The sequence below is a fragment of the Arctopsyche grandis genome, chromosome 12 (assembly GCF_051622035.1).
Source record: "Arctopsyche grandis isolate Sample6627 chromosome 12, ASM5162203v2, whole genome shotgun sequence".
Taxonomy (NCBI): domain Eukaryota; kingdom Metazoa; phylum Arthropoda; class Insecta; order Trichoptera; family Hydropsychidae; genus Arctopsyche; species Arctopsyche grandis.
The window spans coordinates 27,403,429-27,419,474 of NC_135366.1; the positions used below are offsets into that span (position 1 = coordinate 27,403,429).

A 16,046-nucleotide genomic window follows, 5' to 3' on the forward strand; every position below is an offset into this window, starting at 1 on the left:
ACGTGTTTATTATATGACAGCTGAAGACAGAGTGGGTAGCAGCTCTCCGAACCCAGCCGGGTTGGTCCCCACTCGCAGGAAGGCAACCAAACTCGACCATGTCGTATAAGCGAGCCGCCACATCACTCCCCCCCCAGCATCAGCGATACCAAAATTACAAAGAAACAAATTTTACAAAAGAAAAAAATTATTGTTACACAAAGAGAAAAAATCATTACGTGGGGAGAAAAAAAATTGTTGACGTGGGTCATCCGCTGTGTACATAGGTGTACCGCCCTGAATGGTCGGTAGATTCGAGGGCGGTGACGTCGCGAGCAGGACGGTGGGTGGTCCGATGGTCGCGCCGATCAATGCGATGCTGCGGCGGCGCCGCTCTTCCGAGGCTGATGTCGGTTGGTGGGGCGGCGGGGGCGGCAGGGGCATCGATGTGGTTGATGATACTCCGAGCTGGACTGTGAGTCGTTGTGGCTCGTGGAGGTGTTGTAGCGCTACCGCCCGTCTCGGCGTGACGACGCTCGTGGGGACGGACGGGGCCTTGATGATGATGATGATGATGATGGTGCTGAGGTGGTGTATGTCTTGTGGTGCTGGATGACCGTTCTATGTGTAGTGGATCGCGCATGACTCCACATCCAGCTGTCAAGATCGTCGTCTCATTCGCTCCCCCATTTTTTAAAAACACCTGTCGTCGACGTTGTGGCTGGACTCCAGTCGATAGGTAGATAGGTAGGTAGCCGTGTCTGCTCGTTTATTGTCACCCGCGGGCCGCGACGCGTGTTGATGGCGATGGGGGCGCGGCGGGTAGCTTCCCCGCCTGGCTCGGCGAGGCAGGGATGAGCGGCATGTTGAAATTGATCGAGGCTGCGTGGCTCGATGTCGGGGGTCACCAGTATAGGGGATGAACGAATGAGACGACTGGCATGTTAATGCACGTGTTTATTATATGACAGCTGAAGACAGAGTGGGTAGCAGCTCTCCGAACCCAGCCGGGTTGGTCCCCACTCGCAGGAAGGCAACCAAACTCGACCATGTCGTATAAGCGAGCCGCCACAGGTGTATAGCATGCTGTCACACTGAATTCAATAATAAAAAGACACTGTGTCTTTCGCGAGCATGTGTGTGAGTATGAAAACGCGCCAACTCTTTGTTGTAACAGGTCTGTATTAATCATTCAATGCGTTTCGATCATTCGAAATATTTATTTATTTAAGTCAGAATGAAGTGGTCGAGGAGATTTAAGCAAGTGCGGGCGGGGGTGTGGAGGGTCATGTGACGTCAGGCCAAACGACGATAGGCATGTGCGATGTCAAGCCGAGCGACGGGAGACATATCCATTCATTATTTCGAACGAGTGAAGGTCTGTTCATACCTATCCAGCACGACCCGTATCCTGCAGGTGTCATGCAAGTGCGGATAGTATTCTTTGGTACAATATATGGGCGTATTCATACTCCATTCGCGCATGCGCATTTACGCATTCATGCGCGTCCATATAGAATGTAACAAAGAATACTATCCGCACTTGCATGACACCTGCTGGATAGGTATGAACAGACCTTGAACAGTGCATTAATACGTGAGCGCGCCTATTAATTACCTTATACTGTATTTATTTATAACATGTAACTTTATTTTAATTCGTGTATCAATTATTATCCGAAGTCACCCGATCAACGGGCAAAATACTAGTATACATATAAAAAAAATATTTAGCAATATTTATTCCTAGTAGGAGAGAATTACTCGAATAGTGTGTGAACACATGCATAATATATTTGGAATCTACTGTGATAGTTTCAATAAAGTATGTGCAAGCGAGTTTAAGGTGCTCGATTGAAATTTAGCAATAGAATAGGCCGCTTTCAATCGAGTTGTAGTAGTGCGATTGTAGGCAGTGCAGAGTGTTGAGTTGGCAGCCGTGCGCCCTGAGAGGTGGGAGGGATGGGGTGGGGGTGGTAGGGGCGGAGGCGGAGGCAGAGTCAGTGCGCGGAGACGGGTGTCGCGGGCGGACGTGCGTGATGTCGGGCGCGACAGGCGGGGGCGCGCCGCCACCCCACCACTGAACACCCACACACCCACCCACCCTACGGAACTACACACTCTACCTCGAACCGTCGAACCGTCGAACGCGGAACCGCGCGATCGCCATACACCCGAACGGCGAACCGGGCGACGCCTGGCACTCGCACTCGCACTCGCACTCGAGCGCAGCCGCAGCCGCAGCGCAGCCTCAGCCTCAGCCTCAGCCTCAGCCCCAGCTGCGGGGCGTGCGTTCGTGTGAATTCCGATTCCAGTTCGCACATTCACCGAACCCACCACCACCACTTCAACACCAGCACACCATCGTCGGATCCACCATGGCTTCCAAGGCCGTTCCCGCTGACAAGGTGCTTCACAGTAAACAACACCCGCCATGTTGCCCCCCCGAACCCCCCAACCCCTCGCCCCTCACACATTTCACTCAACATGTCATACGCCCATTTGACATCTCAAAATCGAACATCGTTTACATTTTTTGGTCGTAACACTTTTCTATACGCCCCCCCCCCCCTCCCCCCCCACTATGTACCTAGTTGATATTATTACCCTTATATTGCTTTTTGTAAATACAGTGTCCCACTGATTTCACGTTTGTGTGTGTTTTTTTGATTTATTTTTAGGTCGTACAAGCCGTGCAAAAATGTTTGTCGGCCGCAAATCGCAATTAACCCTCTGCCCGCTTTGTCGATTCGAAAGTCTCTTTGTTGTGCTCGACTCGTGCAGTGATGTTATTATTATATTTATACGATGATGATGATGATGATGATAATGTAATGTGTTGTGATTTTTAGTGATCGGTGAAATTTTGCGTCGATTTGACGGTCGTTCAGAGAAAGAAGAAAGAATTTGAAATTACGGCCAAAATTTTTCGTATGAAAAACAAAAGAACGTTTTTATTATTTTTCGTAAAACAGACGATGTTATTTTTATTATTTTTTCTTTCTTATTGTAAAATATTCAAATGTTTTTGTATGAATTCGAATTCTCTTTGTATGCGTTCTAAAAACGGTCGAATATTTGTTTGTTTAAATCTTTTTATAACGATGTTGATTTTTCAGTATGAAAAGTAAACACGTTTAAACGATTGCATTTCTATCATCATCGTCCATCTTTAAATCTGGAATTCGTTGTTTTAAATATGGTGTCGTTGTTTGTTTTCGATGAATATTTTCATTATTGGCTTTGAAAGTGTTTAAGCGGTGGTTTTGAAAGCTATTCCTATTATTATGATAATAGTATAGTGATGAGTTGTACTCGACGATTGCAACATCTTCTTGTTGCAAATCCATAACTTTCATATAAATAAATATAATACATAAATACAATAGCTTCTGAAATAATTCGATAATAGTGATTTAGCTATACATTGTATCCGTAATTTATTAACAATAATAATAGATTACTTCACTTTTTTTTCTTTCTTATATGAATTTTCATTGTGATGTAATTCATTGGTAAACCACATTGATCATTAGATTTTCAAAATAGAATCTTTGTAATAATTACAGTCGGAAACTTTTTTTTAGGCTAAAACTGAAAAAAAAATCAATAGCTAAATTCCGTTATAACGAACACTGAAATGTTAAAATTTTCAATATAGCAAAAATTTTTTTCAATATATAATTGCAACAGAATAGTAATAGGCCTGCATTTTTTTGGTCAGTAACTTAGTACGATTTGGTCAGTAAATAGATGAAAGGTATGTTGTCATAATAGTGTACTATACAACTGACCGTTTGTATAGTACACTATTATGACAAATTTTCGTTTAAGTTACTGACCATTTCAATTTTTACCATAAATGATTATACAGATCCCTAGAAGTTCTTTGTAATATCATTCGACTGTTTTTAATATGCACCGCAAATATTAAAAAAACATATTTTTTCAGATTCGTATCAATTCGTGTGTAATATTAAATAATAGGTGCTTATTAGTTGTACGGCGGGATATCATACTTATTTATTTATTTACATATTAGCCACTGTGACCAGACATTATAACCATAATACAAATATATAAAATATAAAAATCTCTATCATAGATAATACATTTGTGAAATCATATTCAAATAGTGGTGACCCAGTGAGTAGGATAGTTTATTCCAATTTGATAGAGCAACCGCTCCAACAACGAAATCAAACAAATTGGCAAACTCTGATAAGAAGCGATCGACTTGGAGTCACAAATATCGAAGTCTGACCAGCAGCATTAAAGATTATACTCGGAATAAATTATTTTTAATCGCGGTCAGCTTACGGGATCGAACCCGGTGACCTCTCGGTGCTCAGTGTCAACGCAACCACCGAGCCACGCTGTTGGCTCACGAAATATAAACCAAGATCCATTTGAAGAAATTCTGTAATCAGACAATACTGGCCTCCACCTGAACATATGTATGAAATTAATATTAAATGTATATTAAAATTATTTTTTTCGATATTTTTCTATGTAACGTCCATTACTGTTTGCGACACTTAGAGGTCATTCATGTAAACGTTGTACGTTAGTATATGTAGGTGTCAATATACGACGCTCGGATGCGCCCCTATAACAAACAAGTACCAAATAATATATTTATTTGCGCATTTGACGGGTAGAAACAAAGGTCTATCAAACTAAAGATGTATGCTTTTCAAATAACAATAGACCGCTCTATTAGTGTTCAAAGCAAATAGGCACGGTTATTTATAAGTAATTGATAGTGGTGCGCCATTTTTTGAGCGAAAAGCATCCTTTTTTGATCTTAAAACACATACAATTTTGGTCTTGAGTGTGCTATCTATTTATCTGTCATTGTAAAAAACAAACGGTGAATATTGTACTTTTAAAAATATGCTCAAATGGAGTAAATGAGATGACACGTCGTTTATCCAAAAATTGAAGGCCTCAAAGCTTGTTGTCATTGAAAAATAGGCCAATGACGTGAAGCGAACACTTTTCCGTATTCTTTTGTTAATAATAATAAACAACAGACTACGGATTCAACCTTGTGATTGGAATTTACATACACATTGTTTACCTTTTTGATTTTCATTGTAATATGTAAAACGTTGTAAATGCGAGCTAATTTGTTCGGTCACGAAATCAAGAGGTTCATCATTCCCGAACGCAAACGAACGCACGCTAATATAGTCGAATTTGTACAAATCAATCATTATTGTTTCACAATGATTTGATAGATAACATTCTCGGACAATTGTTCAAAGTCAGGTGATTTTTTTCGTTGTAAAATTTGTGTTCGATCCTACTATAGTCGATCCGATGTAGCGTGAGACTTACGAGAACCGAGCTGCTGTCGCATTCGTGCAACAGCATGCTCGGTTGTAACATTGTAAGGACGTAATTTTTTTTTTTTTTTTTTTTAATTATTTCTTATTTAACTTTATAATATTATTACTAGACTCCGGATCCAAAGCGCGCCGTTTATTGTTCAATTGTTGTAAATGCTTTGTAAAGGTTCGCCAAACCTTTTTTTTTTGCACTCTAGCTTTGTAAATAGAGCCAAACCGCCCCGATTCCTGGTAAAAGCACGCTCTCTATCCGTAGTCTGATTATTACTATACTAGTGTTGTACCCGATGAAATATCATCGCATGAGTGTTGGCATATTCAGTTATAAAATATTAAAAAAAATAAAAGAAATGTGTCGTCGGTAATGTGTTCGATCCGCACGCGGTCGAATTTTTTTCAAATACCTTTTAAATATATTTATATTTGATTGTTTAATATGAGAAAAGGTAATAACTACCTACCTACATACGTATAAACAATATAAAACACCGATAGAAAGATTAATTAATTAAATACATTTTCAATAGATAGCGGTAAATTCTCTGCCAAGACGATACATTGGTAGATATAGAAGTTTATATTGAAGCTTTTTCTTTTATTATTGTATTATATATTTTTTGGCAGTGGTTTAGCTGTGACGTACATATGCATGTCAAATCGAAACGACTATTATAGTACGGCGAGCGTTATCTCAGACAGACACACATATGGAATAGCGATATTATATATAAGATAATTCAATGCAAGGTCTTTAATACTATAACTGTAAGTTTTTATGTCCATAACATGACGTTGACACTTTTATTATCTAAAAAATATAAATTTCCATTAATATAAAATATATGTACATATACGTATTCCATAAATAAATTAGTAATATTAACAACTTACGTATTTTAAATTAAAATTTTATTAATATAAATATTTCAAAATACGAAGCACGAACCCAAAACTAACAAAAAATAAAAGCCAAATTCCACCAACCGTTATACGCACGAACAATGTTGTATTTACTGACCAAAATGCAATGCGAAACTGAAACGAAATGTAATTGGCCAGCGTCGGTTGAGTGGGGGGGGGGGGGGGAAGTCTCGCGCTAGATCAGTTCGACTTTAACATATATAGATATGATAAATAAAAATCGTGACTGCTGGATAAAAAACGGTTGATATCAGCACTATCTGTCTGTTAGTAATGTTTGAAGTTAAATTTTGTGTATATTTTTTTTATAATTCTGTACCATTGAGTCACGTCGTTGTGTTATCATTTAACTCGCGTATCAAACTTAAAACGGAAAGTAATTATAATCATCGGGTGAAATCCGTCACCGATATTTTCATATAATAGTGCGGGGGAAAAACCAACGTGTGTAATTCGGATAATTGGATCGTTATCACATTACAGATGAATGCACTCTGAAAAAAAAAGAGATTTATAAATGAATCGGGATAATTGCCATTGGTGAATTTGTTGTCACTCAGGTGCACACGCACAAGGCTCAGGATCGCCCTTTCAATGATCCGCGTTGTAACTAATCGGATCGTGAATTCACGGTTCGATTGTCGATATGGTTGAAAGATCAATTCGATTTCTAGGAAGGTTTTTCTGTTTTTTTTTGTTTGTTTATTTGTTATTGCTTCGTTCGAAGTTGGCGCTAAGTGTCTTTTGTCTATTTACAAGCTTTTTATTGGATTCACTCTGTTAGTTCAGTGACATTTCTGCCCGTCAAAAATTCGTGATCTGATTTTGAACCACTTCCACTCCTCAGATCGCTTTGATATTTTACCGACATACGGGGGGCTAGCTAACATTGAAGTAAGCTGATGTCTCCCACATGAAGCTAGAGGAGTTTAAAATTACATCGGAATCTTCTGTCATATCGAAGTGATAACAGCTAGCTATCCAAACGCGGCTTTCTACCGCCCCTTTGCAACTCACAGGATAAAAAGTTGATTAGTAGTAAACGTTACTTTTTACAAGCCTCTTCTATGTTTACCTTCGTTCGTTCGTATGACAACATTTGGATTTGATATCCTACATTATTCCGATCGTTTTGAAACTTTCGTCATTTTACGCGGTTTGGTCAACAATATATATATATATATATATATATATATATATATATATATATATATATATATATATATATATATATATATATATATATATATATATATATATATATATATATATATATATATATATATATATATATATATATATATATATATATATATATATACATTTTCAAATCAAATCCGCCAGTACGATACGATGGTGAAAAATAATCGTAATTGACAAGTTTAAAAAATGCTACAATTTTGACGCATCTTTTCCTTTCCGCCAACCTCTCGCTTTGTCAGATTTTAATTGTTTAAACGCCTATAACTTTTTATTTTTCTCACTATATCTCCCATATGTATTTTTACTTCACTCATAGGTTATTTATTTATTTAATAGTTTTGGACCATTGTGGCATTACAGGAAGAACCTAATGCGCCACAATGGCCTACATTTGAAAAAGATATAAAAACATGATATAAAAACAAGTAAACTGTAAATAAAGGAAAAAAGCAAAAGCAGAAAACATGGTAAAATAAAATAATAAAAAAAAGTAACAAAAGGAAAATAATACATCATTCAGAGAGAAAAAAAAAATAACAAAAGTGTAAAAATTAAAAATAAAATCCATAAATCCCATTCTTTGTTTACACTGAACAAAATTAAAATAGTATATAAAAATGTACAAAGGAGAAAGAAAAAGTAATAAAAAATAAAATCACAGCGAGGCCCAAATGGAAGAGAGTAGATTAAGATTCCACTCATTCATCACATTAAAATTAAGAAAGTAATGATGAGCGCAGGTTACCAGATAAATATGTTAAGATAATATCCGATAATCTACGCTCCCCAAGGGGGAAAATATCATATTCAGGGACAGCAGCAACGATTTCATTGAGAAGTCGAATAGCTCTTGGAATAGGAGCCATTCGAAAAAGAACTGTGCGAGCAGCAGGTACAACCATCAAATGATGATGTCTAACACGCACATAATTATTAGGGACATAAAGTCCCAACTGTTCCAGCAACAACGGGCATGACGTATTACCATGCAATAGCTGGAGAACGAAACGAATTAACGAGAAGTTTCTCCGAAGTTCAAGGGAATTATACCCAAGCATGCCCAAAAGGAAAGGAGTAGGATAGAGATATGGGTAGTACCCATACTCTTTCTTATAAAGAAAACATATATAATCAATGTTAAAATGTTTATATTATAATAGTGATTCGATATGCTTGTTATGGCCAAATACATCGGGTTCAACTGTCACTGAGATCTTGCTGTATGATTCGGTCGATCTTTTTATTTTGTTTTCAAATCGTTGACATGGAAAGTTTTTGATTAAAGTATGCACATTATCCGGGGTGCATCGAAAAGCCAAGAGCGTCTTTTTGGTTGCATTGCCTGTGTGCGCACCATCGCAACTCGTGCGCCCGTCGAGACATTCGATTTGTTATATATTGTCTTAATTTTATATATTATACAAAATATATGTAGAAGAGGCTTGTTTTTAAAAAACTTTTTTTCACTCTCATCTCTTATGAACTTGATATTAAAAGTGTTTTTAATTAATTAATGCATTAATTTTATTTTAAATATACTGACTCTACTGAAGAGTATTCAATGTCTACCGAAAGTGGGTTTTCACTGCCAATAGAAGATTTTTTATTATTATTTATACTTGGGAAAGCTGGCATAGCCGATGAACTCAAATTTATATTTTCCCCTGATTTCATTTTTCGGGTTAGCCCTGGGCGACATCTATGGTATTTAACTTATATACACGTATACGTTTATAGATTATAAATCATATGCAAATAGTGGGTAGGCAATTTGACGAGGAACCGTTTCAAAAATTAAATCAGATAAATTGACAAACTTTGATCGGAAACGGTTCAAATATCCAAGTCCGATCAGCAGCACTACAGACAATACTTAAGACCACAGGATCAAACTCGGTAACCTCACGGTGGTTAGCATTAACGCAACCACCAAGCTGTGCCGCTGGCTAAGGTTAAGATGTATTCATTCAAAACTAAATCCAAGAGGCGTTTCACTGTCATGAAAGTTTTCGCCTGAAAGATCTCCGTTATCAAATATGCCCTTCAATTATGTTCGTATCGCTGAAATTAGTGGTATTTTTGTCTTTTTTGCTGTAGCAATGGGAAATTTCCGAGAATGACTCGTCTTTTTTTACATCGGAAAATATGTAATTCACATAACGAGCTGTAAAAATGCCTCTTTGAAAAGAGGCTTTGACATTAAGTACTCCACTTAAGACAGTACAGCTAAATTGCTGGAACGAGCGGTATCTCTTTGTTATTTCTAGATGTGTCTCGACGTAATTTGTCGATTACCCCTCCAGGTGCAAATATATTATAGGTCGGATAATTTGTCGTGGTTAGCTGGTATCTAGTCTTTCAATGACTTGCTTAGTGCAGTATAGTTAATTATAATCTAAAAATAAGATTTACCCAACCGAATTTGTGAGATTTGGAATAGATAAGCAATGATATTCGTCTGTGGATTACCATTGTTTTTCGTTTTTAGAGTAAGTTGCTGCGACTATTCCATTGTCTCATACAAAGGTTGTCTTGCGAAACATCCTTCTTGCGTTGTCCTTTTTGTTTTTCTTCTTGTCATTAGAGAAGCATTCTTCCACAAAATCTCTTATTTAAATCTACCATTATTTCTGTATTGCGACCTAATAATCAGACTTCGGCGTTGGCTCGGTGCTCGTCAAATAATATTAAACTCTGTTACTACCGTACAAAGCAAGACATAAAAAAACTTTGTTGACAATAGTAAACCATTTTTTGTGTATAAAGCATCGTCCGAATGCCGCCCTTTACTTATAATATGGCGCAATGCCGATAACCTAAGGCGTAACAAACTGAATTGTTCGTCATGGTTTCCAACTGGGAAGGGCGTTTCTTCAGGTCATTGTTTTTCAGATCTTATTATTTCGAAAAGTTGGTCCTACATTTCTTCAATTATGGAAGTCACCGCTATCGATTTACTGTTAAACACGTGTCAATACAAGGATAAAATATCACCAAAAACACTCCAGGGGGTGAGTTTTGACCTGGTTTTAGTTTGACATAGAACTTTGAGATTCGTATGAGTTTGGGTTGAATTTTGGTCTCTGACAATATGTCAATACAAGGATAAAATGTCACTTCATATTTTTAAAGACTGGTATTTTTCGGGTCAGAATTTTAATCCGTGTTTGGTTAGAATTTATATTACATTGGTCAGAATTAATATTAAACGGTCAGAATACTAAAACTAGAATAAATATTAAATGGTCAGAATTTATAATAATTGGTCAGAATTTAAACTGGATTGGTCATAATTTGTATTAAATGGTCAGAATTATGTTGACAGATGGTCCGATTCATTTTTGTCAGTTGGCACTAGTATCATTACTAGTGCGTGCAACGTTGGAGATTAGTACAAGTGGTCAAGACGACAACAGCCAAACAGACGTCAAATCGACTATCATTCAATTATCTATTGATTTTGATATTTAAATTCTTTTTATTATTACTAAATTATGTTCAGAATACATCTTATATCTATTTTAATAGCTACTGATCTACTGATCATTTTCTATTTTACAATTTTAATTTAATTTTGTTGGTAATCATAGTATTATATTATTCTAATGTTAATGTACAGCATAATAGGAAAAAAAGAGCCCAAAAACCCATTTACAATTCTTATAAATGCTCATAATACATCTAATACATAGTATTAATTAAAGACTCTCTAAAGTCGACGATCTGAAGCAGATTGTGTTTAGGTAATGTATGTTTATACCTGAAGGGTATAGAAATTTTGTTGTAATCACCGACTCTTCACAAGTGTGTTAGCATGGTTATTACTAGTCAACGGAGCCTGAGGGGGCCGTGTATTGTTCAAAGGTTGTAAATGCATTGTTTAAGGTTTGCCGAACAATGGATAGCACTGTGACTATCCTACCTCTAGTTATTACTAGACTGCGGATGGAGAGCGTGCTTTTTCCAGGAATCGGGGCGGTTTGAGTCTATTTACAAAGCTAGAGTGCAAAAAAAGGTTCGGCAAACCTTTAACAAAGCATTTACAACAATTGAACAATGAATGGCGCGCTTTGGGTCCGCAGTCTAGTTATTACTTATAAGTGATTCTTTCATACATTCTACTGGTTAGTTTGTTAGTATTATGTCTGTAACTAACGGAATATTATTTATGACTATAGGTAGGATAGTCACAGTGCTATCCATTGTTCCATTGTTGTAAATCCTTTGTAAAAAAGGTTCGGCAAACCTTTAACAATGCATTTACAACCTTTGAACAATACGCGGCACCTTCTGGGTCCGCTGACTATTTATGACATGCAGCTTTTCAAGTTAGTATATATGGGTGTGTTATAAATTATTTTTATAGATTTATTTTGTATTATTTGGAGCTTGGAAATGTTAGTATTCGAGGCGTTATTCCATACAGGTGAAGCGTTATTCCATACATGAGGCGTTATTCCAATAGGTTAAAAAAAAGTTACTAATGTGATTGTGATAGAATCTGAAAACGGGAGCAAAACTGTATGTAGTCAAATTGAGGGAGTATCATTTTTTACTCCAAGAGAAAGGTGAGGGTGCGTATTAGCAGAACTTAGTATGTGGTGCACGTACATAGCTGTGAAATAGCCCGAATATACATATGTATAGCCCAATCGACGACGCATCCAGTCTCTGACATAATTCGGGTGGGTACCGTTGTATCTTGTTTACTTTGAGTGGTCCAATTTGCGACCTGCCCCACACGCCGACCAGTCAACTGGTTTTGCGCGTTTGAATATGTCGGATCTGCTTGCCCTGCCCTCCTGTGTGTGCATGCTCGGTCTGCTTGCTTGCTTGCTTGCTTGTTTGCTTGCTTGCTTGCTCTCTCGGTACGTACTTGTCGTACCTTCTCTCTCTCTCGATGTGCGATTTGTATTCCGGGTGTGTTCGTTCGGCTCGCCACTGCGCTCCTTTGCCTCGCTCACCGTTGCGTTTGTGCGCTTTCCCAAACTGTGGCGCGCTCGAGCCCTGACCCACTATTCGGATCCGGGGCAGCGCTTCCAAAGCGAATCGTTCCCATTCCAAGTCCTTCGGCTGTTTCGAATTTTGGGTTATATTGGTATTTGCAACAAAATTGCAACTCAACCGCATGTAAGATTATGCGTTTCCAGAGATTTAGTCGAGTAACGTGAGTAACTAAGCGTCCAGGGTGAAACCACAATGAGAGGCACGCGGCACGTGTTTTTTTTTTTTAGATAATTTTGCGCAGGTAAAGAAACACCCAAGCATGTATAACCATTCCTGAGGCACGCAGTCCCAAAAATCACCCACTGGAGTGTTTTCGGTGATGTTTTATCCTTGTGTTGACGTAATATAATGACATTAATATATATTTTTTCAATTAAAAGAATTTATAATAACGGCTTTGTGGATTCTTTACCAATATATGGATATGTAGGTCCTTATCAAGTTCGATAAGGGGGTCTTCTTGATTATTTTTCATTTGAAAGGTTAGTGTGTGTTTGTAATTTTATTTCTGTCATTTGGGTCGAATGTGTTACGACATTTTATTTCTTGCAAACTTTGACCTTCCCTGTTTGCTTGCATTAACTTTGTGTCATTGAAGTTTGTCGGGATTTTGTAAAGCATATGTATATGTTAATAAAAAAGATAAGGTATTATCAAACCTTGGAAAATGCTAACGAAATTTCGATTAGGTTAAAAACCGCATGCAACATTTTCGACTAATCCATTCAATTAATTCAACATTTAATTGTATTGGCTTTGTGACATGGTTATCGTTGTTTTGCTTCTGAATTAATTATTTTCGATTTCTGGATCAAAATTGGATATCTTAGATATCTCCAATTTCTTTTCAATTGAAAAAAATTTCTACAAAGACCGTAACTGATAAATCTTTAGAATATCGGAATGAAATTCTGACCAGTTCGGTCTTTCTAGTATTAAAAATATTATTATTTGATCCTCGTCCTAAAAAGTTTGCAGACAACTGCCTTATCTACTATATACAAATGTATATAAATCCACAGTTTTCAATTCAGTACCGCAAAATTTTATTTGTATCATATTCGTATTTTAAAGTATTCCGTACCATGGCAGTTTTATTTAAATCTTAGACGGATTTGGATGGGTTTAAAAAGTCCCTTTATGGTGCAGACACAATTTTACGCGGCACGTGTTTTTATTTTTTAGATAGTTTTGCACATGCAAAAAAACGCTGGCATGCTTGGTCTGTGCCGTCGCGATCTTCACCCCCTGGAGTGTTTTCGGTGATATTTTATCCTTTTGACATAAGTTTGACAGTTATTGATAACGGTGGTTCCCATATTTGAAGAAATGTTGGAAAAATCTTGTCGAAATAATAAGGTAGTACGAATTTACAATGAACTGGGAACGCCCTTGTCTGGAAGCCACGTGGAAGACGTGCCGTGCCATTCCCTTCAGTTTGTTTTCGCCTTAACGATTGCAGGGTGTGGTGGGGTTGTTTCACATAATCGTACGGCACGGCATTCCTAGGTAGACTCCAGCTGTGAATGGGCGTGTCTTATGTCACCTTTTTTATTATTTCGACAAGTTTCTTCTATTTCTCTTAAAATATAGGAGTGACCTTAAATATACTTTTAGCATAAAGGGATATACGTATGTTGCTTATTTCAATTATGTTATTTAATAAAGGGTTATCATTCAATAAAAGATTCAGACGTAGCAATTTGTCTGTCAGAAAATTGGTGGTTTTTTAAGCACTTTGTTGGTTGTAGATCTTTTGTAATACCAAGTAACTTTTCTGGCGACTGATAAGGTTTTTTTTTCACAAAAAAGCATTCTATCGTTGAAAGCATCAAAATATCGTCGGTATAATGGCAGAAATTTTTGCTTCGAGAAGATCGATTTTTTTCGGAAAAAAAAAAGTTTGCAGCTCTCCATGTTGTGACCCAAATCATTATTCATGCTTTGACTTAACAAAATCAATTAAAAATCCAAAACATCAAATTTCTGACTTGACGTTTTCTGCCAGTATACCGACGATATGATGAAAATAATAGACCCAAAAGTTTTGTCATTTCGATTCGGTAACTTCATTTGACCAAAGATTCTCGGAAACAAGTCTAGCGATTTTATTTGCAAGATCTGTCGTAGTAGCTCTCGCTACGTCAAATTTTGTAGACAAAGATTAATCTATCCGGGAGTGGGGCTCTTTACTCACCGTTATAATTTTTTATATTAGTTTGCAAAAACGATTCATAAAGTTGCACACATATGTACATATATCAAAATATATATTACTCATGTAGGTCGGTTCTATTGGGAAAAAAATGTAATTTTCTCGACTCGTTGGTGATTGAAATTTTAATGTTAATTTGAAGTTATGACTCGCTTGTGTTGTATCACCTCAGCTAAAAACACATGCATATAATATGTACAAGATTAGAAAACTTTTCTGTCGACGCACGTCCAGTTTGAGTCATTGGGTAAATAAAGTGCACCGCGGCAAATCTGTCCAGTTACAAAAAATGAAATTTTCAATTAGCCAGTGAAATTGTGGCTGTCGACCAACCGGCCACGCGATCGTGCTTCTAGCGAAAAAAAAACGAAATCTGGTATAAATTATTTTAAAACGTTGAATTTAGATAACGAAAAACTTAAATCGAGTGAATTTCTTTAGTTTCATCGCACGGACAACGCAAATAACTGACAAATTTGATAGAACTTTACATTTCCATGAGTCAATTGAGCTTCCGAGCACTGAAATGTGATTATTTACATAATTTTTGGGGTGTATTGAAGAAGATCACTACTCCACGCTGCTGGACTAGTGGTTAGCACCCCCCAGTATATGTGTTATATTGGAGGGTTGCAGCCCATATGGATGAGCCCCCGATGGTATTATAACAAATTTTGTTGTTCCAAGTTGATAATTGTAGATTTGATAACTGCAGATGTAAAAGATGGATGTAAATGTAATGTGTAATATTGATTTACTTTGTATTCAACATTTATACTGATTATTTTTATTTGTGAGTTATCTGTAGGGCAGGATACTTTAAAATGGTTGTTCCGTTCCCTATTTGTAGGAGATAAGATAAAAACGTAAAAAGTACAGTAATTTTGTAATTTAATCTTTATATGCAAGCTTGTACTAAATATAATGAAAATCCTAACAAGATTTTTATATACAGCACCTATAATAAATTGAATAAAACTTTCAACTTTTCATATTTGGATCCCTGATTTTTTAGTTTTCAGCTGAACGCTCATTTAATTTTTTTAAAGCCGTTTTATGGTGAAAATTCGTGCCGTTGTGAATCGAACGGCATGGGCACGTTCTTCACCTCCTGTGGTGAAAAATCTGCAGGGTTTTTTTTTCTACGAGTTTCTCCCACATATCTTCAAATATGGGAATCACTGAAACAGATGCCAATATAAGGATTATAGACGTTATAAGGATTATAGCGTTTTTTTACGTGTGCAAAACTATCTTTAATAAAAACAAGTGCCGCGTGCCTCTCTCTGTGTCTGCGCCCTTAATTAAGATCAATGAATTCAAACCACAAAACCCTCAACATGAGGCCACCACCCCCAACGAATTCA

General features: G+C 37.0%; 2 protein-coding genes across 2 annotated transcripts in view; one reads left to right on the plus strand and one right to left on the minus strand.

Annotated features, from left to right (window-relative positions):
- The window catches only part of LOC143920396 (uncharacterized), a 443,610-nt gene continuing 427,564 nt past the window's right edge, over nucleotides 1-16,046 (minus strand). Inside the window, exon 2 of the mRNA XM_077443282.1 lies at nucleotides 1-1,065. Coding sequence (XP_077299408.1) covers nucleotides 248-622 — 375 coding nt within the window. The 5' untranslated portion in view covers nucleotides 623-1,065 and the 3' untranslated portion in view covers nucleotides 1-247. The remainder of the gene's footprint in view (nucleotides 1,066-16,046) is intronic.
- Nucleotides 1,981-16,046, plus strand: part of UBL3 (ubiquitin like 3) — a 124,337-nt gene continuing 110,271 nt past the window's right edge. Inside the window, exon 1 of the mRNA XM_077443283.1 lies at nucleotides 1,981-2,387. Within this exon, the coding sequence (XP_077299409.1) occupies nucleotides 2,358-2,387 (30 nt within the window). The 5' untranslated portion in view covers nucleotides 1,981-2,357. The remainder of the gene's footprint in view (nucleotides 2,388-16,046) is intronic.